At 46.9% G+C, this 24,091-nt stretch overlaps 1 protein-coding gene across 1 annotated transcript in view; it reads left to right on the plus strand.

Annotated features, from left to right (window-relative positions):
- Positions 1-23,825, plus strand: part of LOC138580072 (gastrula zinc finger protein XlCGF26.1-like) — a 392,628-nt gene extending 368,803 nt beyond the window's left edge. Inside the window, exon 7 of the mRNA XM_069650324.1 lies at positions 18,694-23,825. Coding sequence (XP_069506425.1) covers positions 18,694-19,406 — 713 coding nt within the window. The 3' untranslated portion in view covers positions 19,407-23,825. The remainder of the gene's footprint in view (positions 1-18,693) is intronic.
- Positions 23,826-24,091: the final 266 nt, after the last annotated feature.

A 24,091-nucleotide genomic window follows, 5' to 3' on the forward strand; every position in this document is an offset into this window, starting at 1 on the left:
GCCAGGGGCACGACAATAAAGAAGTAAACGTGTAAGAGGCATGATGAGGAAAGGACAGGTGCAAGGGTGCACGAAAGTAAAGGTGCAAGAGGCACAGTAAAGAGAAAGTGAATCAAAGGAAGGTACCAAGGGCACGACAATAAAGAAGTAAACGTGCAAGAGGCACAATGAGGAAAAGGGCAGGTGCAAGGGTGCACGAAAGAAACGGTGCAAGAGGCACAGTGAAGAGAAAGTGAATCAAAGGAAGGTACCAAGGGCACGACAATAAAGAAGTAAACGTGCAAGAGGCACAATGAGGAAAAGGGCAGGTGCAAGGGTGCACGAAAGTAACGGTGCAAGAGGCACAGTGAAGAGAAAGTGAATCAAAGGAAGGTACCAAGGGCACGACAATCAAGAAGTAAACGTGCAAGAGGCACGATGAGGAAAAGGACAGGTACAAGGGTGCACGAAATTAAAGGTGCCAGAGGCACAGTGAAGAGAAAGTGAATCAAAGGAAGGTACCAAGGGCATGACAAAGAAGTAAACGTGCAAGAGGCACGATAAAAAGTACAGGTGCAAGGGTGCATGAAAGTAAAGGTGCAAGAGGCACAGTGAAGAGAAAGTGAATCAAAGGAAGGTACCAAGGGCACGACAATCAAGAAGTAAACGTGCAAGTGGCACAATGAGGAAAAGGACAGGTGTAAGGGTGCACGAAAGTAAAGGTGCAAGAGGCACAGTAAAGAGAAAGTGAATCAAAGGAAGTTTCCAGGGGCATGACAATAAAAAAGTATACGTGCAAGAGGCACAATGAGGAAAAGGACAGGTGCAAGGGTGCATGAAAGTAACGGTACAAGAGGCACAGTGAAGAGAAAGTGAATCAAAGGAATGTACCAAGGGCACGACAATCAAGAAGTAAACATGCAAGTGGCACAATGAGGAAAAGGACAGGTGCAAGGGTGCACGAAAGTAAAGGTGCAAGAGGCACAGTAAAGAGAAAGTGAATCAAAGGAAGTTTCCAGGGGCATGACAATAAAAAAGTAAACGTGCAAGAGGCACAATGAGGAAAAGGACAGGTGCAAGGGTGCACGAAAGTAAAGGTGCCAGAGGCACAGTGAAGAGAAAGTGAATCAAAGGAAGGTACCAAGGGCAGGACAATCAAGAAGTAAACGTGCAAGTGGCACAATGAGGAAAAGGACAGGTGCAAGGGTGCACGAAAGTAAAGGTGCCAGAGGCACAGTGATGAGAAAGTGAATCAAAGGAAGGTACCAAGGGCATGACAATAAAGAAGTAAACGTGCAAGAGGCATGATAAAAAGGACAGGTGCAAGGGTGCATGAAGGTAAAAGTGCAAGAGGCACAGTGAAAAGAAAATGAATCTAAGGAAGGTACCAGCGGCACGTAAAGGTGAAAGGAGAGAAAGCCAAAGAAGGTGCAAGTGTGCACAGTAAGGTGGAAGATAACACAGGGGTGCAGGAAGCACCTGAAGATGAAAGGATAGAAGAAAAGCAAGTACAGGAAATACAGAGAGGGACCAAAGATCAGAGTGGTCATTCTTAGGAGGAGCAAAGAACCTGGCATTTTTCGAAAGTCTGATTTTACCCAATGAGAAGGTTGTGGGTGAAAAGGAACTGTAAATCAGAAAAAGGTACATCTTGACAAGTTGGATTTTGTGTTTGAAACTAGAGGGGCCTAAGCTTGGGGAAGGGAACCCTGAGAGGAATTGCGTTATCAGACTGAACTTGTGTTTGGAACTGAAGAGCCTAAGCTTGGGGAAGGGAACCTGAAGAGGAATTGCGTTATCAAACTGAACTTGTGTTTGGAACTGAAGGGCCTAAGCTTGGGGAAGGGAACCCTAAGAGGAATTGCGTTATCAAACTGAACTTGTGTTTGGAACTGAAGGGCCTAAGCTTGGGGAAGGGAACCCTAAGAGGAATTGCGTTATCAAACTGAACTTGTGTTTGGAACTGAAGGGCCTAAGCTTGGAGAAGGGAACCCTAAGTGGAATTGCGTTATCAAACTGAACTTGTGTTTGGAACTGAAGGGCCTATGCTTGGGGAAGGGAACCCTAAGAGGAATTGCGTTATCAAACTGAACTTGTGTTTGGAACTGAAGGGCCTATGCTTGGGCAAGGGAACCCTAAGAGGAATTGCGTTATCAAACTGAACTTGTGTTTGGAACTGAAGGGCCTAAGCTTGGGGAAGGGAACCCTAAGAGGAATTGCGTTATCAAACTGAACTTGTGTTTGGAACTGAAGGGCCTAAGCTTGGGGAAGGGAACCCTAAGAGGAATTGCGTTATCAAACTGAACTTGTGTTTGGAACTGAAGGGCCTAAGCTTGGGGAAAGGAACCCTAAGAGGAATTGCGTTATCAAACTGAACTTGTGTTTGGAACTGAAGGGCCTAAGCTTGGGGAAGGGAACCCTAAGAGGAATTCGTTATCAAACTGAACTTGTGTTTGGAACTGAAGGGCCTAAGCTTGGGGAAGGGAACCCTAAGAGGAATTGCGTTATCAAACTGAACTTGTGTTTGGAACTGAAGGGCCTAAGCTTGGGGAAGGGAACCCTAAGAGGAATTGCGTTATCAAACTGAACTTGTGTTTGGAACTGAAGGGCCTAAGCTTGGGGAAGGGAACCCTAAGAGGAATTGCGTTATCAAACTGAACTTGTGTTTGGAACTGAAGGGCCTATGCTTGGGGAAGGGAACCCTAAGAGGAATTGCGTTATCAAACTGAACTTGTGTTTGGAACTGAAGGGCCTAAGCTTGGGGAAGGGAACCCTAAGAGGAATTTCGTTATCAAACTGAACTTGTGTTTGGAACTGAAGGGCCCTAAGAGGAATTGCGTTATCAAACTGAACTTGTGTTTGGAACTGAAGGGCCTAAGCTTGGAGAAGGGAACCCTAAGAGGAATTGCGTTATCAAACTGAACTTGTGTTTGGAACTGAAGGGTCTAAGCTTGGAGAAGGGAACCCTAAGAGGAATTGCGTTATCAAACTAAACTTGTGTTTGGAACTGAAGGGCCTAAGCTTGGGGAAGGGAACCCTGAGAGGAATTGCGTTATCAAACTGAACTTGTGTTTGGAACTGAAGGGCCTAAGCTTGGAGAAGGGAACCCTAAGAGGAATTGCGTTATCAAACTGAACTTGTGTTTGGAACTGAAGGGCCTAAGCTTGGGGAAGGGAACCCTAAGAGGAATTGCGTTATCAAACTGAACTTGTGTTTGGAAGTGAAGGGTCTAAGCTTGGAGAAGGGAACCCTGAGAGGAATTGCGTTATCAAACTGAACCTGTGTTTGTTTGGAATGAAAGGGCATTAGCTTGGGGAAGGGAACCCTGAGAGGAATTGTGTTATCAAACTGAACTTGTGTTTTGAACTGAAGGGTCCAAGCTTGGGGAAGGGAACCCTAAGAGGAATTGCGTTATCAAGCTGAACTTGTGTTTGGAACTGAAGGGTCTAAGCTTGGGGAAGGGAACCCTGAGAGGAATTGCGTTATCAAGCTGAACTTGTGTTTGGAACTGAAGGGTCTAAGCTTGGAGAAGGGAACCCTGAGAGGAATTGCATTATCAAACTGAACTTGTGTTTGTTTGGAACTGAAGGGTCTAAGCTTGGAGAAGGGAACCCTGAGAGGAATTGCGTTATCAAACTGAACTTGTGTTTGTTTGGAACTGAAGGGCCTAAGCTTGGAGAAGGGAACCCTGAGAGGAATTGCGTTATCAAACTAAACTTGTGTTTGTTTGGAACTGAAGGGCCTAAGCTTGGGGAAGGGAACCCTAAGAGGAATTGCGTTATCAAACTGAACTTGTGTTTGGAAGTGAAGGGCCTAAGCTTGGGGAAGGGAACCCTGAGAGGAATTGCGTCATCAAACTGAACTTGTGTTTGGAACTGAAGGGCCTAAGCTTGGGGAAGGGAACCTTGAGAGGATTTGCGTTATCAAACTGAACTTGTGTTTGGAACTGAAGGGACTAAGCTTGGGGAAGGGAACCCTAAGAGGAATTGCGTTATCAAACTGAACTTGTGTTTGGAACTGAAGGGCCTAAGCTTGGGGAAGGGAACCCTAAGAGGAATTACGTTATCAAACTGAACTTGTGTTTGGAACTGAAGGGCCTAAGCTTGGGGAAGGGAACCCTAAGAGGAATTACGGTATCAAACTGAACTTGTGTTTGGAACTGAAGGGCCTAAGCTTGGGGAAGGGAACCCTAAGAGGAATTGCGTTATCAAACTGAACCTGTGTTTGGAACTGAAGGGCCTAAGCTTGGGGAAGGGAACCCTAAGAGGAATTGTGTTATCAAACTGAACTTGTGTTTGGAACTGAAGGGCCTAAGCTTGGAGAAGGGAACCCTAAGAGGAATTGCGTTATCAAACTAACTGAACTTGTGTTTGGAACTGTAGGGCCTAAGCTTGGGGAAGGGAACCCTAAGAGGAATTGCGTTATCAAACTGAACTTGTGTTTGAAACTGAAGGGCCTAAGCTTGGGGAAGGGAACCCTAAGAGGAATTGCGTTATCAAACTGAACTTGTGTTTGGAACTGAAGGGCCTAAGCTTGGGGAAGGGAACCCTAAGAGGAATTACGTTATCAAACTGAACTTGTGTTTGGAACTGAAGGGCCTAAGCTTGGGGAAGGGAACCCTAAGAGGAATTACGGTATCAAACTGAACTTGTGTTTGGAACTGAAGGGCCTAAGCTTGGGGAAGGGAACCCTAAGAGGAATTACGTTATCAAACTGAACTTGTGTTTGGAACTGAAGGGCCTAAGCTTGGGGAAGGGAACCCTAAGAGGAATTGCGTTATCAAACTGAACTTGTGTTTGGAACTGAAGGGCCTAAGCTTGGGGAAGGGAACCCTAAGAGGAATTACGTTATCAAACTGAACTTGTGTTTGGAACTGAAGGGCCTAAGCTTGGGGAAGGGAACCCTAAGAGGAATTACGGTATCAAACTGAACTTGTGTTTGGAACTGTAGGGCCTAAGCTTGGGGAAGGGAACCCTAAGAGGAATTGCGTTATCAAACTGAACTTGTGTTTGAAACTGAAGGGCCTAAGCTTGGGGAAGGGAACCCTAAGAGGAATTGCGTTATCAAACTGAACTTGTGTTTGGAACTGAAGGGCCTAAGCTTGGGGAAGGGAACCCTGAGAGGAATTGCGTTATCAAACTGAACTTGTGTTTGGAACTGAAGGGCCTAAGCTTGGGGAAGGGAACCCTGAGAGGATTTGCGTTATCAAACTGAACTTGTGTTTGGAACTGAAGGGCCTAAGCTTGGGGAAGGGAACCCTAAGAGGAATTGCGTTATCAAACTGAACTTGTGTTTGGAACTGAAGGGCCTAAGCTTGCGGAAGGGAACCCTGAGAGGAATTGCGTTATCAAACTGAACTTATGTTTGGAACTGAAGGGCCTAAGCTTGGGGAAGGGAACCCTAAGAGGAATTACGTCATCAAACTGAACTTGTGTTTGGAACTGAAGGGCCTAAGCTTGGGGAAGGGAACCCTAAGAGGAATTGCGTTATCAAACTGAACCTGTGTTTGGAACTGAAGGGCCTAAGCTTGGGGAAGGGAACCCTAAGAGGAATTGCGTTATCAAACTGAACTTGTGTTTGGAACTGAAGGGCCTAAGCTTGGAGAAGGGAACCCTAAGAGGAATTGCGTTATCAAACTAACTGAACTTGTGTTTGGAACTGTAGGGCCTAAGCTTGGGGAAGGGAACCCTAAGAGGAATTGCGTTATCAAACTAACTGAACTTGTGTTTGGAACTGAAGGGCCTAAGCTTGGAGAAGGGAACCTTAAGAGGAATTGCGTTATCAAACTGAACTTGTGTTTGGAACTGAAGGGCCTATGCTTGGGGAAGGGAACCCTAAGAGGAATTGCGTTATCAAACTGAACTTGTGTTTGGAACTGAAGGGCCTAAGCTTGGGGAAGGGAACCCTAAGAGGAATTTCGTTATCAAACTGAACTTGTGTTTGGAACTGAAGGGCCTAAGCTTGGGGAAGGGAACCCTAAGAGGAATTACGGTATCAAACTGAACTTGTGTTTGGAACTGAAGGGCCTAAGCTTGGGGAAGGGAACCCTAAGAGGAATTGCGTTATCAAACTGAACCTGTGTTTGGAACTGAAGGGCCTAAGCTTGGGGAAGGGAACCCTAAGAGGAATTGCGTTATCAAACTGAACTTGTGTTTGGAACTGAAGGGCCTAAGCTTGGAGAAGGGAACCCTAAGAGGAATTGCGTTATCAAACTAACTGAACTTGTGTTTGGAACTGTAGGGCCTAAGCTTGGGGAAGGGAACCCTAAGAGGAATTGCGTTATCAAACTAACTGAACTTGTGTTTGGAACTGAAGGGCCTAAGCTTGGAGAAGGGAACCTTAAGAGGAATTGCGTTATCAAACTGAACTTGTGTTTGGAACTGAAGGGCCTATGCTTGGGGAAGGGAACCCTAAGAGGAATTGCGTTATCAAACTGAACTTGTGTTTGGAACTGAAGGGCCTAAGCTTGGGGAAGGGAACCGTAAGAGGTCTAACAAAGGTGGATACTTATTTGGTGAAACGGAGAAGCATACGCTTGGGGGAAGGGAACCCTGAGAAGCCTGAGAGAAACGGTTATATTTTAGTTTTGTCTGAAACTTGCAAGGTTTGAAGCTTGAGAAGGGAAGCCCCAGGTACTAAATACAGTGGGAGTTGTTTGAACAGAGTGCAATCATTTTGTGGAGAGGAGTTAGCGAACAACTTCTTTTTGATTGTGCTGAACTTTGATGATACTGACCAAGCCACATTTGGTGAGAAGACCACATGAAACCAGCCTTGGTAGCTATTTCTTTTTTAATCACTATTTTTCTTTAAAGAGACTTCTTACCACATTTTATGAAAGAGTGAGGGCAAGAATAGGTTTAGACACAGTCGGATTTGGTTTTGGACTAGACGTCCCTTAGAAACATCTGTTGAGGGAACCATCCCTTTAGAGTTGGGGCCAGTTAGGTATTACACCAACCCCAGCATTATAGTAAATTAAGGTTTTGAAACTATTTATTTATTTGCATTTATAAAGCGCACAAAAAACTGCCCTGAGGCATCGTGGCGCTGTTACAGCGAACTTGAACTTGACACAGGTAAGATACAAATATTCATTTGCAGCGGTAAAGCAGATTAAATACTCATATTCCAGCAATGAGAAGGACAGGTAGTAGCGGTACACAGGTACACATGTAAGATACAAATAGTCAGTTGCAGCGGTAAAGCAGATTAAATACTCATGTTGCAGCAATGAGAAGGACAGGTAGTAGCGGTACACAGGTACACATGTAAGATACAAATAGTCAGTTGCAGCGGTAAAGCAGATTAAATACTCATGTTGCAGCAATGAGAAGGACAGGTAGTAGCGGTACACAGGTACACATGTAAGATACAAATAGTCAGTTGCAGCGGTAAAGCAGATTAAATACTCATGTTGCAGCAATGAGAAGGACAGGTAGTAGCGGAGAGAGCGGGTCAAATACTATGCTTTGCTATGGTTACAGTGCAATAGCAAAATTTACATTATGTTAGTAGAGCATTAGCGGAATAAGAAGGTTTTTAGGTTTTTGCGAAAGGTAGTGTATGAGTTTTCATTCCTTAGTGAAGTTGGCAGGGCATTCCAATTTTTGGGTGCGAGGTATTGGAAGCTAGACCCTCCGGCTTTGGTCCTTTTGAATGTTGGGACATAAATCTGGTTGGCGCGGTGGGTTCTAGTGGGTCGGTTAGAGGAGTTGAGGGTGATTCTTTCAGAGAGGTCGGTGGGGCATCAGATGAAAGGCATCTGTGTGTGATGGCATTAAAGAATATGTGTTCCTTAACCGGTAGCCAGTGGGCCTCTTTCCTAGCTTGAGAGATGTGTTCCCTTTTGCGAATAGACAGTGCTGCTCGGAGCGCATTGTTTTGCGTGATTTGGAGTTTTTTTAGGTTGTTGACCGAGGTGCCTAGTAATAGGGCATTGCAATAGTCAAGTTTAGTACCTATTCTGGCTCTGGCTATGGGTAGGCAGTTTTTTGTGGAGAGAAAGGACTTGACTGCGTTGATCATCTTGGTGGTGAGCGCTGCGGAGGAGGCTATGGCGTTGACCTGGCGGGACATGGATAATGATGCATCTAGGTGGACACCTAGGGTTTTGACAGTCTTGGAAACTGTGATGATGGAATTGTCGATGTTGAAAGTTCTATATTGCGGGGGAGTTTGTTGAGGGTTTCGGTAGTACCTACTATAAGGATTTCAGTTTTGTCCCCGTTTAGGCAGAGGCCGTTGGCAGCCATCCAGGTTTGGATGGCTGTGTAGATTTTGGTTAGGGCTGTTGCATCTTCTGCATAGGTCTCAGTTAGTGGGAGTAGCACCTGCGTGTCGTCCGCGTAGTTGGTGTACGCTATGTTGCGACTGTCGAGATCATTGAAGAGTGGGAGGGTAAATATGTTGTAGAGTGTAGGGGTGGTGCAGGAACCTTGCGGGACTCCGCAGTGGATGATAGTAGGGGATGCAGAGGCAGTGTGTGAGAAGACCTTCATGAGTCTTCTGTTTAAAAATGAGGCCACCCAGGCGATGGCTTCTGGGGAAAAGTGGGCTTCATTTTTTAGGTGCATGCCTAAGATATCGTGGTTGACGAGGTCAAAGGCGGCAGATAGATCCAGTAGGAGAAGGTGTGCCGGTTTGCCTTTGTGCATGATGTCTCCAAGTTGTATTTTTAAGTCGAGTAGGGCTGACTCTGTCCTGTGACCTGGACAGAAGCCTGACTGTCCTTTGCCTAAAATATGGTTGGTTTCTAGGTATTCCTGGATTTGTGTATAGGCAACTTTATCCAAGATCTTGAGCAGGAAAGGCACTGTAGTAATGGGCCTATAGTTGGTGGCAATTTCTGGGTCGAGGGTGGTTTTTTTTTAAGAGGAGGCGTACCCAGGCTTCTTTTAGACTGTCTGGAACTGTGTTGGTGTTGAAGGAGGCGTTGATGAAGGATTTGAGGAAGGGGGCGAGTGTTTCAGTGCTGGCTGGGGGTCTCCTTTGCAGTTGGATGGTTTAATCCTGTTCATATTCTCAATGACTTCCTTTTCTGTTACTTCCCTGAATGTGAAAGGGGTTATGGGGGCTTTGGTAGGTGGGTGCATTGTGCTGGAGGAGAGCAGGTGGTCAGTGCTGGTGGTAGTTTTAGTGTGCTGAGATAAGTTTTTGTGGTGTTCCTTAATTTTTCTTGTAGGAGCTCAGTTTTGTTCAATAGGCAGATTGAATAGAGTTACACCAAGTTTGGTCTTTCGTAATATCTTGGGATTTAGTAACTGGTATGGTGAGTTCTTTGAAGATGGCGAAGAGCTCTTTAGATTCAGATCTGGCATTAGTGATCCTTTCATTGTAGGAAGCTGACTTGGCTGTGATTATAGCTTTCTTGTATTGCGAGGTGATATTTTTGTAGAAGAATAGGGTGGCTGAGGAAGGTAGCTTCTGCCAGGTGTTCAGAGCTTTTCTCTTCTGAGAGCGTAGCTCTTTTAGTTCTTCTGAAAACCAGGTGTTTGAGTGTTTCATTGTTTTGACTTTTTTGTTCTGTAGGGGGCAATGGTGTCTATAGCGGTGCTTATGGTGTTCTTATAAATATCTGCTAGCACTGATGGGTCGGAGGACTTAAGGTTTGTTGTGAGGGAGCTGAGGTGATGTTATCTTTGGTGAGATTTTTGGCGCACCTTGCCAGGGCTGGGGGGATGGGGTTAGGCTTTTTGGTCTTAGACTCGGTGGGGATGAGGAAGTGAACGAGGTGGTGGTCTGACCAAGGGATGGGGGTTATGGAACTAATGTCAATCTGACAGTTGTGGTCAGCTATCCAATCAAGGATGCGGCCTTTGTCATGAGTGGGCAAGTTTATTTTTTGGCCGAAGCCTAGTTCCTTTAGTGCTAGTGAGAGGGTTTTGGCTGGCTTGTCCTTTTTGTCATTGAACCCAAGGTTAATATCACCTAAATAAAAAGATGGTTTTGGAAGTGGTTTTTAGGTTTTCTGTAAGGCGATGTAGGAGGTTCTCCTGGAATTCTGATAGTGGGCCGGGTGGACGGTAAATGAGGTTGATGGTGATGGTGGAGTTGGGGAAGAGGGTGATTTTTATAGCCAGGGAATCTGTGTTATCACCCAGGTTAGATGTGATTTGTCTGGCCTCTAGGTGGTCTTTCAGAATGAGTGCTACACCACCTCCTACTGAGGAAAGGCGGTCTTGACTGATGATGGACTAGCCCTGTGGGATGGCAAGGTTGAGGGCTGGCCCTGCGGCGCTGTGTAGCCAGATCTCAGTGATGGCTAGGATGTCGAGATCGAGGTTAAGTAGGAGTTTGTGGATTTCAGTGGCATGAGCAGGGATGGATCTGGCGCTGATAAGGGCACACTGTAAATTGTGTGGTGGCTGGGAGGTGGACGGGGTGGTGTTGTGTGGAATGAGTGAGGCATGGTGGTTAGGGTGCGTCGGGACTGAGGTAGGTGCAGTCGGTTTGGCTGTGTGAGTAGGCGTTTCTATGGTCTTGGATGAGGCTTGAGGGGCGGCGTAAGGGTGTCTAGAACGGAGTCCCAGGAGTTGGTTCCTGATGTTAATGGGTCTGGTGCGTGATGCTATAGTGGGTGTAGGAGAGTTTGCAGTGATGTGGCTCTTAGTGAAGAATGAGGGTAGGAAGTAGGTAGGGGGGATGTTGGAGGGGAAGGTGTGGAGGGCAACTGGTGTGTTGGTTGGTTGAGGGTGTTGCATGGTGAGAATGTGTTTAGAGTGCCGCAATAGGATGGTGAGACAGCTAGGTGCTAGATGCAACTATCAAAGGAGAGTATAACTAGGTGCATAGAGAAATAGGCAAATGGGGAGCAAGTGACAGTACAATTAGGTGCATAGAGCAATAGATAAATGGGAAGCAGCTAGGTGCTAGATGCAACTATAACACTGGAGTCTGTGTCTCTCTTGATACCATGCCTGTCTAACAAGCACACATGGTGTTCTGCATCAGACAGCGGTCCAAGTGGACGGAAAAGTACCTAATGTCTATTAGGAAGATGGCCTGCTGCACTGAAATGCTATTGGCAAACGGGATTAGGTAGTCAGGTGGTTGCGAGTGTCTCATTGATGCAGAGAGGTCCAACTTGGAGAATCCTGTCATGATTCCTGTCCCTCATGTCCCCAGCTCTTCAAGATGTCAGGCTGGAGCCAGGCCACGATCACCTACATGGCCCTCAAGGGCCTCTCCATCCCTCCAAAGACCCACTTGGAGTCAGACTTGGCGCTTGTGGCACCAGACTCACTCACTCCCATAGGATAACATTGGGGATTGGACTTGTAGTGCATTGATGGGGACAAGATGGATGCCCCCACATATTTCGGTTCCCAGAACTGCATGTGCAGTCTAGTCTTTTGGGTGTGGTTCAGCCCAGAGACACCTGGGATACCCAGAGACTATTTAAGCCACGCCCAGGCTGAGAAACATGCTTTGTGTTTTCTGCACCTGCAGCGTGACACTCACCGTGTTCGGATCGGTCTCCAGTAGGCCTGCATCTTTCTTCTGCGCTCAGCTCCTGCAAGAACAAGAACACCGTTAGGAACAGCCTTACCTTGCGGCGCTTCTGCCCATCATTCATTGCTTCTTCTGTTCTGCGGGCATCTTCGGCAGTGCCATTCCCATCCCAGCACGCCACTTCCTAAGGAAAGGGGAAAAGAACAGAAAAAAGGCCTTAGTAAGCATTCAGCAAATCTTCGTTTATTTTTAAAGACTGTAGGAGCTTCAAACGCTTACCTGAATCCCAGCCGCTCTGAGGGAACTCTGTCTCCGGAACTTCTCATCCATCTGCAAGAGGGAAAAGGCACTCCAGGTTAGCGTGGAAACATCTAGAGGCGCCGCATACCGTGCTTACTCACCGCATTTCTTCTTCATAACCGGCACCCACGCTGAAAACGTTGTGGCACCTAAAAGACACAGAAAAATAACTCAGTTCAATACAAATACGAAAGGGTCGCATTGCGCATCGCGCTCTCACTCACCTTTAGCGCTACTCATCTCAGCAGCACGTCGCCATCCCCAGACGCCGGCCATCATCTAAGGAAGGAAAGGATCGAAGTTAGAGAACTGTTCAAAAGACTCATTATACTTACCTGTCAGACTCTTGCCAGTGAAGAAACGAGGCAGCAACGAGCCTGCATAAATCAACGCGCCCCAGCGCTGAAAGCAGGACGGAGAGCACACTTTCCAAGAAAACAAGGCCCAGTCTCCAGTCAAGTAGACTCCAGGGAAGGGTTCGAGGTCGTAAGAGGTCAAAACAGGCTGAGTGACGTCCCCGTGGATACCAGGTGAGCGTTACAGAACACAAAGCCTCACATCAAAATCCACCTGGGCGTCATGGAAACGTCAGAAACCAACCAGTTAGCCCACATGTTGGGCAGCTACGTTCCGAAGTACATGCAGCCAGGCAGGAGACCAACACCCTGAGGAGAGAGCTGATAGTAGCCAAAGAACGCACTGATGATTTGAGCCGACAACTTCTCTAGTCACAAGAAGGGCATGCACCATTGCCTGGCAGCGTGCCCTCGATGCCAGCACCATCAGCCAATCCCGTTCAGATAACCCTTCCTGGGGCAGTTCCCTTGGCCCCGCCCGAATGATTTACGCGGGATCCCAAGAGGTTTGCATGGTTCATGAACCAGTGCTGCCTGCACTTCCTCTGTAGACCAGGGGCCTTTCCGAATGACCAATCACGGGTCGCTTTTGTGCTATCCTACCTGAGTGGTACCTGAGTGGTAGCACCGCGAACTGGTCTGTACCCTTTGTGGCCCAAGACGATCCTTTGCTGCATTACTTCAGGGGCTTTCAGCAGGAGATGGAAAAGCTGTTCGCCCGTCGTACTCATGGGCAGGCATTAGACAACGAACTTCTGTCCCTACGCCAAGGGAATCAAGACCTATTTACATACATAGCCACGTTCAATAGACTCGTATTTGAAGCAGAATGGCCAGTGGAGAACAGAACCACGTTATTTCATCAGGGGTTGCGGGGGGAGCTCAAGGATGTTCTCACACAAGTAGTGAACCCCGAAAGACTGCTCAGAATTCATTAACCTTGTTGTTCAACTGGATCATAGGTTGCAGGACCGAAAAGCAGATCGAACCAGACCGGACCCTCGCCCTATGTATGTGCGTTCAAAGGACAATATTGCCCGCACAACGGAAGGTTCAGGAGAACCAATGCAAATCGGGGGGATCAGATCCCCCTTGACTAAAGCGGAAAGGGATAAAAGGAGACAGCAGCAGTTATGTCTGTACTGTGGAAGGTCAGGTAATTTCCTTAAAGAGTGCCCTGTGAAGCCACCGAGGAGGACGGTAGGGGCCACGGACAAGGAAGATACCATCAAGGAATCAGAAAACTCCCCAGCCCGGCAAGTGTAGGGGTCCACTTGTCGAGCGAAGAAAGTGAACTACAGACCTCCCATTTTGCACTATCTGTGGTCTTGATCAATCACCAACAACCATCTCGGATGTACGCAGTAAGAGCGTACATTGACAGTGGAGCTGTTGGGAATGACATCGACCAGGATCTTGCGGCAAAGATGGGGCTTCCGTTAAGCCCTAAATCAACCACCGACACTGTTACCACTGTCGACGGCACGGAAATAGCTTCTGGTCCAGTATCTCAATGCACTGTAGCTTTAACCCTTCTGTGCCAGGATGGACACCAAGAATCTGTCGTTTTCAACCTCATTAAGGCACCATAGTTCCGGTTGATTTTGGGAATGCCATGGTTGGTAGCTCACAATCCTCGAATCGATTGGCGAGCAAAAGAATTGGCCTTTCCCGAGACTTGCGCCCACACATGTTATCGCCAAGAGAAACAACCAATAGACACCAGAACCTCAGCGCTTGCGACGATGGCAATCGGCACCCTACCAAGTGAATACCAGGACTTTTAAGATGTCTTTCAGAATGAACAGGCTAATACCCTGCCACCGCATAGACCATACGATTGCCAAATCGACCTGATACCCGGCGCACAAATCACTTATCAGCGAATTTACGCACTCACTGAACCAGAAAACCAGCACCTCAAGGCCTATCTTCATCCGGGTTCATCCGTCCCTCGAAGTCTCCAGCAGCCAGTCCTCTATTCTTTGTACTGAAAAAGGAGGGGGACTTGAGAATGCGCATCGACTATCGCGCACTGAACCAGATTACCGTAAAAAACGCTACCCCCTGCCACTGATCCCTGAATTGCTTGATCAAGTCAAAGATGCCCAAATCTACACAAACCTAGACCTGAGGGGGGCATATCACCTTGTTCGCGTAAAACAGGGGGACGAATAGAAAACTGCTTTTCGCACCAAATACAGCTTGTATGAATATCAAGTAATGCCCTTTGGCCTTTGCAACGCACCTGCAGCATTTCAATACTTCATGAACGATGTCCTACGGGAATTGATTGATGTCTGTGCTCTAGTGTACATCAACGATATTCTAGTATATTCCACATCAAAGCAGGACCACGTTAAACATGTCGATCTGTATTGGAGAAACTCCGTCAACACCAGCTCTACGCCAAGCTCATAAAATGCTCATTCCACGTCTCCAGGGTGGAATTCCTGGGCTTTATTCTCAGCCCGAATGGAATCCGAATGGATATACACAAGGTAGATGCTATCCTGAACTGGCCATCCCCAAATTCATTCAAGGGGGTTCAAAGTATGCTGGGTTTTGCAAACTACTACCGCCGGTTCATCCCAGGATTTTCGCGAATCGTGCATCCCATCACGTCATTGCTAAGGAAAAGCAACAAAAAGTTCCAGTGGACATCAGAAGCCGAGGAAGCTTTCCAGGAACTCAAAGCAAGATTTGCACCTGCCCCAATCTTACGCCACCTTTGCCCTGGTCTCCCATACCTGGTGCAAACGGACGCCTCAAGCATGGCTATGGGAGCCGTCCTCTCACAAAAGGACCCCAAAACGGGGCAGTTACATCCTGTTGCCTTCTGGTCACGTAAATTCACACCCCCTGAACTCATTGACGCTATCACAGACAAAGAACTCCTGCCCATTAAGTCAGCCTTTAAGGCATGGCGGCACTACCTCTTGGGCGCCAGACACACAATCACCGTAATAACTGACCACCGGAACCTCCAGTACCTAAAAATGGCAAAGGCCCATTCCTCATGACAACTACGTTGGGCTCTTTTTTTTGCTGAATATGACTATGTGATTACATTTCAACCAGGGGTGAAAAACGGGAAGGCCGATGCCCTTTGCCATATGGGGGTGGAAGAGCAAGGGTATCAGACCCCTGACCCAATACCAATCATCCCGAGTGATAAGCTACTAGGAATCACAGCAACCATAACTCAGAAAGAATTACATGAAGAAATCCAAAACCAGATGAGTCCAGAGCAATTACAAGCGTGGAGTGCACAAGGAGAACATTACATGATAAAAGATCAGTTGTCCTACTTCAGGAATCGTTTATTCTTACCAAAGCAAGAACTACGAGAACGAGTCATGTCCAGTTATCATGATTCCTTGATCGAGGGCCACCCCGGAATCGCTAAAACCCAATCAATAGATTGTAACCAATGTTGATTAAAGTAAAGGTGCGGGGGAGAGGTGCTCAGCCTTGGTACCTAGGCTGGAGATAAAGGACAAAAAGAGAATGTTTTCCTAATAGGAAAGCTTCGTCCCCTGCACACTATCTTTATAGAAATGTTATTGATAAAGAAAACATGCCCCAGATGAAGAGTCTTTGCAACTCGAAACGCGTTGGGCCAACTATTATGTATGAATAATAAATTGTATTGTTTTTGAATTTATCTTCCAAGTTGTCAAATTTAATTCATTGGTGAAATTCCGAATATATCTAAGATGCCTAAAAAGGCTTTTCATCTCTGCTAAATAAGGGTGGTAACCTGTCTTACATACTACCTAACTCTCTAATCACCATTAGGCTCTGGCCTTCCAGATAGTGTGCAGGGGAAGAAGCTTTCCTATTAGGAAAACATTCTCTTTTTGTCAGACACCCTTTTATACCATGTATGGCAGGCACCCACGTACTTCTGAGTTGGACGTTCCTACAACCCTGGAAATGCCAGCAGTCAAACCTTGCACACGACCATTTCTCAAACCTTTAAAAGGGCAGCTGAACACCTACTTCAAGCTAAGAATCGCCAAAAGAGGTTTGCTGATCAACACCGAGCAAAGGCCCCAACTACCAAGTGGGAGACAAAGTCTGGCTGTCGTCTAAACACGTGTCCATTAAAGGAACCCAAACTTTCCGTCCAAGATACCTGGATCCATTCACCGTCACCTCAGTGATAAATCCTGTGGCGGTCAGACTAGCTTTGCCGTCAAAAATGCAGATTCATCCTGTGTTCCACGAGTCGCTCCTTAAACCTGTTCAACCTGGGACCCGAGTACCAATGCCACCGCAGCCAGTAGTAGTCGCTGGGGAGCCAGAATTCAAAGTCAAGGACATTCTGGATTCAAACTACGTCAGATCCAAATTATACTACTTAGTAGACTGGAAGGGGTATGGTCCACAAGACAGGACATGGGAGCCTTGTGAGTACATCCATGCCCCTCATTTGCTTAGACGATTTCATAAAAACCATCCAAACAAACCAGGAACAGACAGAAGAGCCACCTTGAGAGGGGTCTTGGGGGGAGAGGGGGAGTGATGTCATGATTCCTGCCCCTCATGTCCCCAGCTCTCCAAGATGTCAGGCTGGAGCCAGGCCACGATCACCTACATGGCCCTCAAGGGCCTTTCCATCCCTCCAAAAACCCACTTGGAGTCAGACTTCGTGCTTGTGGCACCAGACTCACTCAATACCATAGGATAACATTGGGGATTCGACTTGTAGTGCATTGATGGGGGGACGAGATGGATGCCCCCACATATTTCGGTTCCCAGAACTGCATGTGCAGTCTAGTCTTTTGGGTGTGGTTCAGCCCAGAGACACCTGGGATACCCAGAGACTATTTAAGCCACGCCCAGGCTGGGAAACATGCTTTGTGTTTTCTGCACCTGCAGCGTGACACTCACCGTGTTCGGATCAGTCTCCAGTAGCCCTGCATCTTTCTTCTGCGCTCAGCTCCTGCAAGAACAAGAACACCGTTAGGAACAGCCTTACCTTGCGGCGCTTCTGCCCATCATTCATCGCTTCTTCTGTTCTGCGGGCATGTTCGGCGGTGTCATTCCCATCCCGGCACGCCGCTTCCTAAGGAAAAGGGAAAAGAACAGAAAAAAGGCATTAGTAAGCATTCAACAAATCTTCGCTTATTTTTAAAGACTGTACGAGCTTCAAACGCTTACCTGAATCCCAGCCGCTCTGAGGGAACTCTGTCTCCGGAACTTCTCATCCATCTGCAAGAGGGAAAAGACACTCCAGGTTAGCGTAGAAACATCTAGAGGCGCCGCATACCGCGCTTACTCACCGCATTTCTTCTTCATAACCGGCACCCACACTGAAAATGTTGCGGCACCTAAAAGACACAGAAAAAGAACTCAGTTCAATACAAATATGAAAGGGTCGCATTGCGCATCGCGCTCTCACTCACCTTTAGCGCTACTCATCTCAGCAGCACGTCGCCATCCCCGGACGCTGGCCATCATCTAAGGAAGGAAAGGAACGAAGTTAGAGAACTGTTCAAAAGACTCATTATACTTACCTGTCGGACTCTTGCCAGTGAAGTAACTAGGCAGCAACAAGCCTGCATCAATCAACGCGCCCCTGCGCTGAAAGCAGGACGGAGAGCACACTTTCCAAGAAAACAAGGCCCAGTCTCCAGTCGAGTAGACTCCAGGGAAGGGTTCAAGGTCGTAAGAGGTCAGAACAGGCTGAGTGACGTCCCCGTGGATACCAGGTGAGCGTTACAAATCCGTGTAATAAAGCAGAAATGTGTAATTTACTGGTGTGAGTGGTTGAGCAAAATGAAGAATGGTATCCATGTTGTTCCGCTTGCCAGGCCAGTCACAAAGCTAGCCATAAATTGAAGCACTCGTATTACCTCTGTGCATACTGGGTACTACTCTTGCTATCGGAGGGATGGCCATTGCTGAGTATTTGAGTATTTCCTCATACCTTCTAGACTCAAATGCATCTTCATACGGTGCACCCTATCAGAGGGTACAGAGCTTCTCCTATCAATAACCAACTGCTCCTATTTTTACCAAGGACCTGATTGGGGTTTCGATCGTTGGGTTCCCCCAAGGAGGTTTGTCTCTGGTTCATTAAGCGACTTTCTTTGTAGATGATGGATACAAGGAATTTGGTAACCTTCAGGTTTTTAGTCTCTATTAATCCTGAAATGTAGGGGGCGGTTCAATAAAACCTTGTAACTTTGTACTTATTTATTTTTTTATTTTTACAAGAATGGAGAACTCCTACAATAGGGGAATTAATACCATTCAATAGCTTGCCGACAGGGAAGTGACAAAACACAAAATATTTGGTTTTCAACCGGTGTGTTAATATTTTGGCACTCTGTTCAAGCTCCTTTTGTTGGACCGCCAGACGCTTCTTGCAAAAGTACTGCCTTACATCTACCAAATGTTTAGCAGTTTAGTAAAGGACAATCGCTTGGGAGGTTAACATTTATTATTGATTAAACTGTTGGCAGCTTTCGAACCAGTTCCTTCCAATTGCTTATTGCATGATTGCTAAACCTTAACTTGTGTTGTTTGAATGTATTTTCCTTGAACAGATCCAATGTTGACTAATAGTTCTGATTTTCTTTTTCTTTTGTAGCCTACGCAGATGACCAGTTAAAGATATCAGGAATGACTAGTAAACAGGCAGACGCTTGCTCTCCATGGGAAAATGACACCCTTAAACAGCACCAAAATGTGCACATAAATAAACGCTTTCCTTGTGCCGAGTGTGGGAAGAGCTTTACTCAGAAGACCTCTCTTCAACGCCACCAGAGAATTCACACGGGTGAGAAGCCCTTTACCTGCACTGAGTGTGGGAAGAGCTTTAATCAAAAGGAAACTCTTCAACAACATTTAAGAGCCCATACCGGGGAGCATCCCTTCTCCTGTAATGAGTGTGAGAGGAGCTTTACTCTGAAAAAGCAACTTCTGCGTCACCAGAGAATCCACTCAGGAGTGAAACCATTTTCCTGCAGTGAGTGCCCAAAGACATTTACTCGAAAAGCACATCTTAAATATCACCGGAGGCTACACATGGGTGAGAAGCCATTTTCTTGCACTAAGTGTGAAAAGAGCTTTACTCAAAAAGGAACTCTTCAGCATCACCAGAGAGTCCATTCCTATGGGACACCCTTCTCTTGCACGGAGTGTGAAACAAGCTTTGCTTTAAAGAAACAACTTAACAAACACCAGAAACTCCACATAACAAAGAAGCCTTTCCCTTGTAGTAAGTGTGAGAAAAGCTTTATTCGAAAGAAACATTGTGAAAACCACCAGAGAATCCACATGGTAGAGATGCTTTTTCCTTGAACGGGGGATGGGTGTGCGTGTGTGGATGTTTTCTTTATTCAAATGACGCATCTGAGAATAGACACAAGAGAGCAGGGCTTTGGAGTTCATACAGGGGTGTGACATTGGATGTCTACAGTGCACCCCTGCACTATCGACCAGTGGGAATGAAAACGAGAACGGGTGGGAATTGACCACTCAGGACACAAGTTGATTTGAACTGAAATTTAATTTCTTACGTTCAAGCTCCAAAAACAAACTGTAACACTTTTACTATTCTGTAACTGCACTTTCTTCTTTGGGTGAGAGTCTTTGGGTCTCTTGGTGGGACCTGCAAACTGGTTGGGGTTAAGAGTCCCTTTGGTCCTTTCAATAGATCAGAGACTATACTCAGCCTCTGTATTTGTGAATGGGCATTTTCCATTAACAGTCACTTTCAGACTTTCAAAAATGGCCTGGAAATAAGGTGAATAGGGTCATTGGATGGCCGCTTAACTTCATATCCTTTCATTTTTTTACATAAAGAATTTCCTTGCCCAGACTTCCTTTAATCCCCATTAGGAGTTCAAGTTCTTTTTGTTCTCAAGCCTTGTCGAAACTTCCAATGCCTTTATCCCTCTGTTTTATAAGTACTTTCCTCTCTCACCTCTTATGTTAATGTTAATGTTAAAGGTCATTTGTACCGCGCACTATCACCACCGGACTGGTCCCCTGGCGCTCTGGCGGCTCAGAAGGAGGGAGGGAGGGGTGGGTGGAGGCTGGAAAAGTGCAAGATTGCAGTGATGTGCTGTTGGCAGCCTCAGCCCGGTGGTTCCGTCGGCTGGGCCTGGGGTGTATGCGGCCGGTAGTCGTTGTGTGCTGATGTACGAGTCTATGTGTGTTTTTTGTTTCGTTGTTGCAGTGTAGTGAAGTTTGTGCGGTTTGCTGCGCTAGAGGTTTGTGGTTGTGTTTGGTTTGGAGTTTGAGAGGTGTATGCAGAAAAGGAAATTGTTAGTGGTATTGGTTAGTTTGTATCTCTATCCTGGACTGAACCGGTTGGGCTCGTGTAATCTTACACGACGGAATGCTTGTACACCCTGAGCCACAGGAGGTACGTGCCCGTTTTTGCATTCAAGGCCGTTTGAGGATTTAGCTGTCCCCTCGTCCCGCTCCCTTAATAACCTTGCATGCTCCTCACCACCTCCACATGACTAGCGCAGCTGCTAGTGTCCATACTTCCGATTGTGTGGTGATTGGTGGTATCTTGTCCGTTCCACAGCCCCGTGGTACCTAGTTGTGGCTGTACGGGCGGTGGGGGATGGTAAGGGTTGGCTGGAGTTGTTGCCTCCGTTTCCCTGGGTCTCGCGGGTGGACCCCTGTGTCCAGCGTCAGCCCTACTGGTGCTCAGGGTACTTCTGTCGGTTCTAGGGGTTTGTCAATGTCCTTTTTTGATGAGTCGTTTGTCTTATTGTTGTTTCGGTTTTAGTCTCTGGTGTTGAAGAGGCAGGTTTTTAGTCATTTTCTGAATTTAAGGTGATCTTTGGTGTTCCTTATTACTTTTGGGTTGTTGTTCCAGGTTTTCGCGGCTAAGTGGTAGAAAGCGGTGCCTCCGAGTTTCTTCTTGATGTAAGGTTTTTGTTCCAGTCGGATTTCGTTGGTTGACCTGAGCGGTCTCGTTGGCTTGTAGATTGTTTTTATTTTTGTAGGAATTCTGCTTCTTGTCCACTGATTGCCCTGTGCGTTATGCACATTGTTTTGAAGATGATTTGCTGTTTTACTGGGAGTCAGTGTAGTGTTTTTAGGGCCGGGGTGATGTGGTCTCTTCTGGATAGTTTAAGGAGTAGTCTGGCTGCTGTGTTTTGGATCCGTTGTAGCTTCTTCAGTAGGTATTCTGGTATACCGAGGTAGAGGCTGTTTGCATAGTCGATACTTGACATGATGAGGCCGACGATGGTGAGTGTTTTGTGTGTGAAGGAGAGGAAAGGTAGTATTTTTCTTGCCGTGTGGAGGAGGAAGAAGCATTTCTTGACTGTTGCATTTATTTGCGGTTCTAAGGTTAGGGTGTTGTCCATCAGGACTTCCAGATTTTTCAAAGGCTCTGCGTTCTATCGGCACCTCTGAAGGTCTCCGCTGACCTCTTTACACGCTCTGCTTTGGATCAGCTGTCTGGCATCAAGCGGCGGCTTCCAAAGTCATCCGGCTCCTCCTCCGTATGTGCGAACCTGAATCAGCTGTCCTCTTGACAGGCGTCGGCTTCAGAAGACGGCCTGGAGCTGCGCCGTGGAGATCGCTTAGCTGGGCCCAACGTCTGTCTGCCTCCCTCCGTAGGCTCCTCCCGCGTAACGGTGGGGGCCTGGAGTGAAGACGCGTACTCTTCCCCAGCTGCTCTGACGGCTCTTACTTGGCAGAAGAGTAGCTGGAAGAGGCGACGCGCTGTTGCAGCTTGGCCCTTTTCTCCGTCTCAGCATTCGATCTGCCTCACTTCAACACCTCACTTCACTTAACTCTGGATAAACTTCTTTTCATAGCATATAGAACGTGGTTCAACCTCTTCAAACGTCGCTCAACGGGAGCGTATTCTATGTATTTCGCCTAATAAGCCCACTCGTAAACGATTTGTTCTTCGGGTGGAGTCCCGTCCTCCTCCTCCTTTCCAACCACCTGCAACACCGAACAACAACAAGAACAACGAAACCTAGCATTAAAGAAGAGCACCTTTTCTTTCATCTCCCATTGGCTCATAAAAATGCCTTTCTTACAGAGGCCCTCCTTTCATGACACTCGCTGCTGACATCATAATCACTCCAGTCTTCCTGGCTTGCTGAACTCTTTTAATTGGCTCTGAACAAGGCTCTGATCTCCCTTCTCTTTTCCTGCCTCATCACAGGGTGCCTTAGTGTGAAGAGTTTTATTCTAAAGTAACATCTTTATTATATAAGTACATGGGTCATTCCCTGAAGAGAGAGTTCGTTTTAGGCTGGACGTCTCTCTATTGTGTATCTTTCTTGGCTGAAGTTTACTTATTGCAAGCTGCTGATTTCTGGATCAGTATATTTCCTTCTGCCACCTCTTCATTCCCTTTTCCTGCCTTTACTTTTTTAGGTTTGTATTCTGTTATTCATTTGTCGCGCCACCCTGCATTCTGGATATAAGTACTGTGTCAAGATGGGAACCACTTTCAGCCTGGGGTGGGAGGCCTACCAGGGTGAAATCCAGTGCCAGCTCTACCCCAGAGGGAGGGGACAGTTGAGAGGGTCCCAGTCCCCTCCCCATGTGCAGTACCAGATTGCTTCATCCCACGCCTATGGCCCAAAATGCTGCCAGAGGTTTCTCTTCTCATTTCGGAAACCCAGTTGGAAGGCAAGAGCATCATCAGCAGCTCACACTGAGAGTGGTGAATGCTCCGGCAGAGAAAGAAACCGTCAGGAGAGAGAGAGACCCAGTTTCCACAGATGCCAACATATGTGATCGCTATAACCTCTGTCCCGAAGGAAGTCGAAGAACAAATACAGGAGCGAGAGCTCCTATGTGGCATTCCCTGAAGCAGCACACCATACCTAAGCCCCAGGGTGGGCCCCCTAGACAAATAGATCACCTGGTACTTGGCATACCGTAGTGGACGCTCAACCAGACTACTTGCCTCACAGTGAACGGCTCCTTTGTTCACCAACAGGGACGTGAATGCTATGCAGTGTGAGCTGCCATTCCAGCAGCACGGTGGCCCCGTGGTTGGGGTTTAACCTGCCATTTAAAGCATTCTGTAATGCTAATCCCTTTGGGTTGGGAAGACTGGACCATATTGTCCAGGTGCAGAGGACCAATGAGGAAGTAGGGAGGGGGTTAAGAGAAGCTGCAGGAAACTAGAAGACATGGGTTGTTTGGGTGAGGTCAAGAAGGTGGAGTTGGCAGACTGAGAGAGCAACAGGAGGAAGGATGGTGGAGTGTACTGTTGGCATTGGTTAGTGAGTGCAAGTGGTACTGCATTATGAGTATGCATGAAAGAGGTGGCATGTGTGTTTAGGAGAGGAAGTGGATATGAAGTGCATGTGTAAGTGAAAGAAAGGGTTTGAGTAGAAGGTGGGAGGGTGAAGGGAATAGTATTGTGGAATACAGAGTAATATGGAGCATAAAGTAGTAGTGTGAAGCAGTGAGTAATAGTGTAGTGGAGAAGTAGTAACATCCAAATGTGAAGGCGAGGCTTAGGAGTGGGAGACATTGGAGGGTGTTGTAACTTACCTTTGCCTTATCTTCTCTGCTCACTATGTATATGAGGTTGTGAGTGCCTGATAATGGAATGTTGTTTGAGTGTTCTCTACTGGGTGTTCTCCGAATGACAACTGATGAGAGGCAGGCTTAGAGAGAGAGGGTGGCTGGTGGATATTCCCCTATGTAACCCTTGTATTGTAACCTGGTCCTGTTCTTATCTGCACTGTAACTGAAGTAAAGAAGTTTCCTTTAGTGCCTGAGGCTCAGAGTGATTTGTGGACAAAGGCACCTTTTAACATTGGTGACTAGCTGAACCTACACTGGGCTAAAGGAGGACCTGTGCTGTGCTGGGGGGACAACCAGAGGGCACCCACCTCCCCCCAAACTCAACCCAGGAAGAAACTGAAGAAGAAACCCTCTCTCTGTGGGAAAGGGAGTTGCCAGCCTCAGTTTACTCATGCTGCCAGAGGTAGGCATGGGGGTCTGCTGTTGACAAAAAAACTGTGGTCTTGGCTAGATAT

This window comes from Ambystoma mexicanum, chromosome 3p (genome assembly GCF_040938575.1).
Source record: "Ambystoma mexicanum isolate Mex_15411 chromosome 3p, UKY_AmexF1_1, whole genome shotgun sequence".
Lineage (NCBI taxonomy): Eukaryota > Metazoa > Chordata > Amphibia > Caudata > Ambystomatidae > Ambystoma > Ambystoma mexicanum.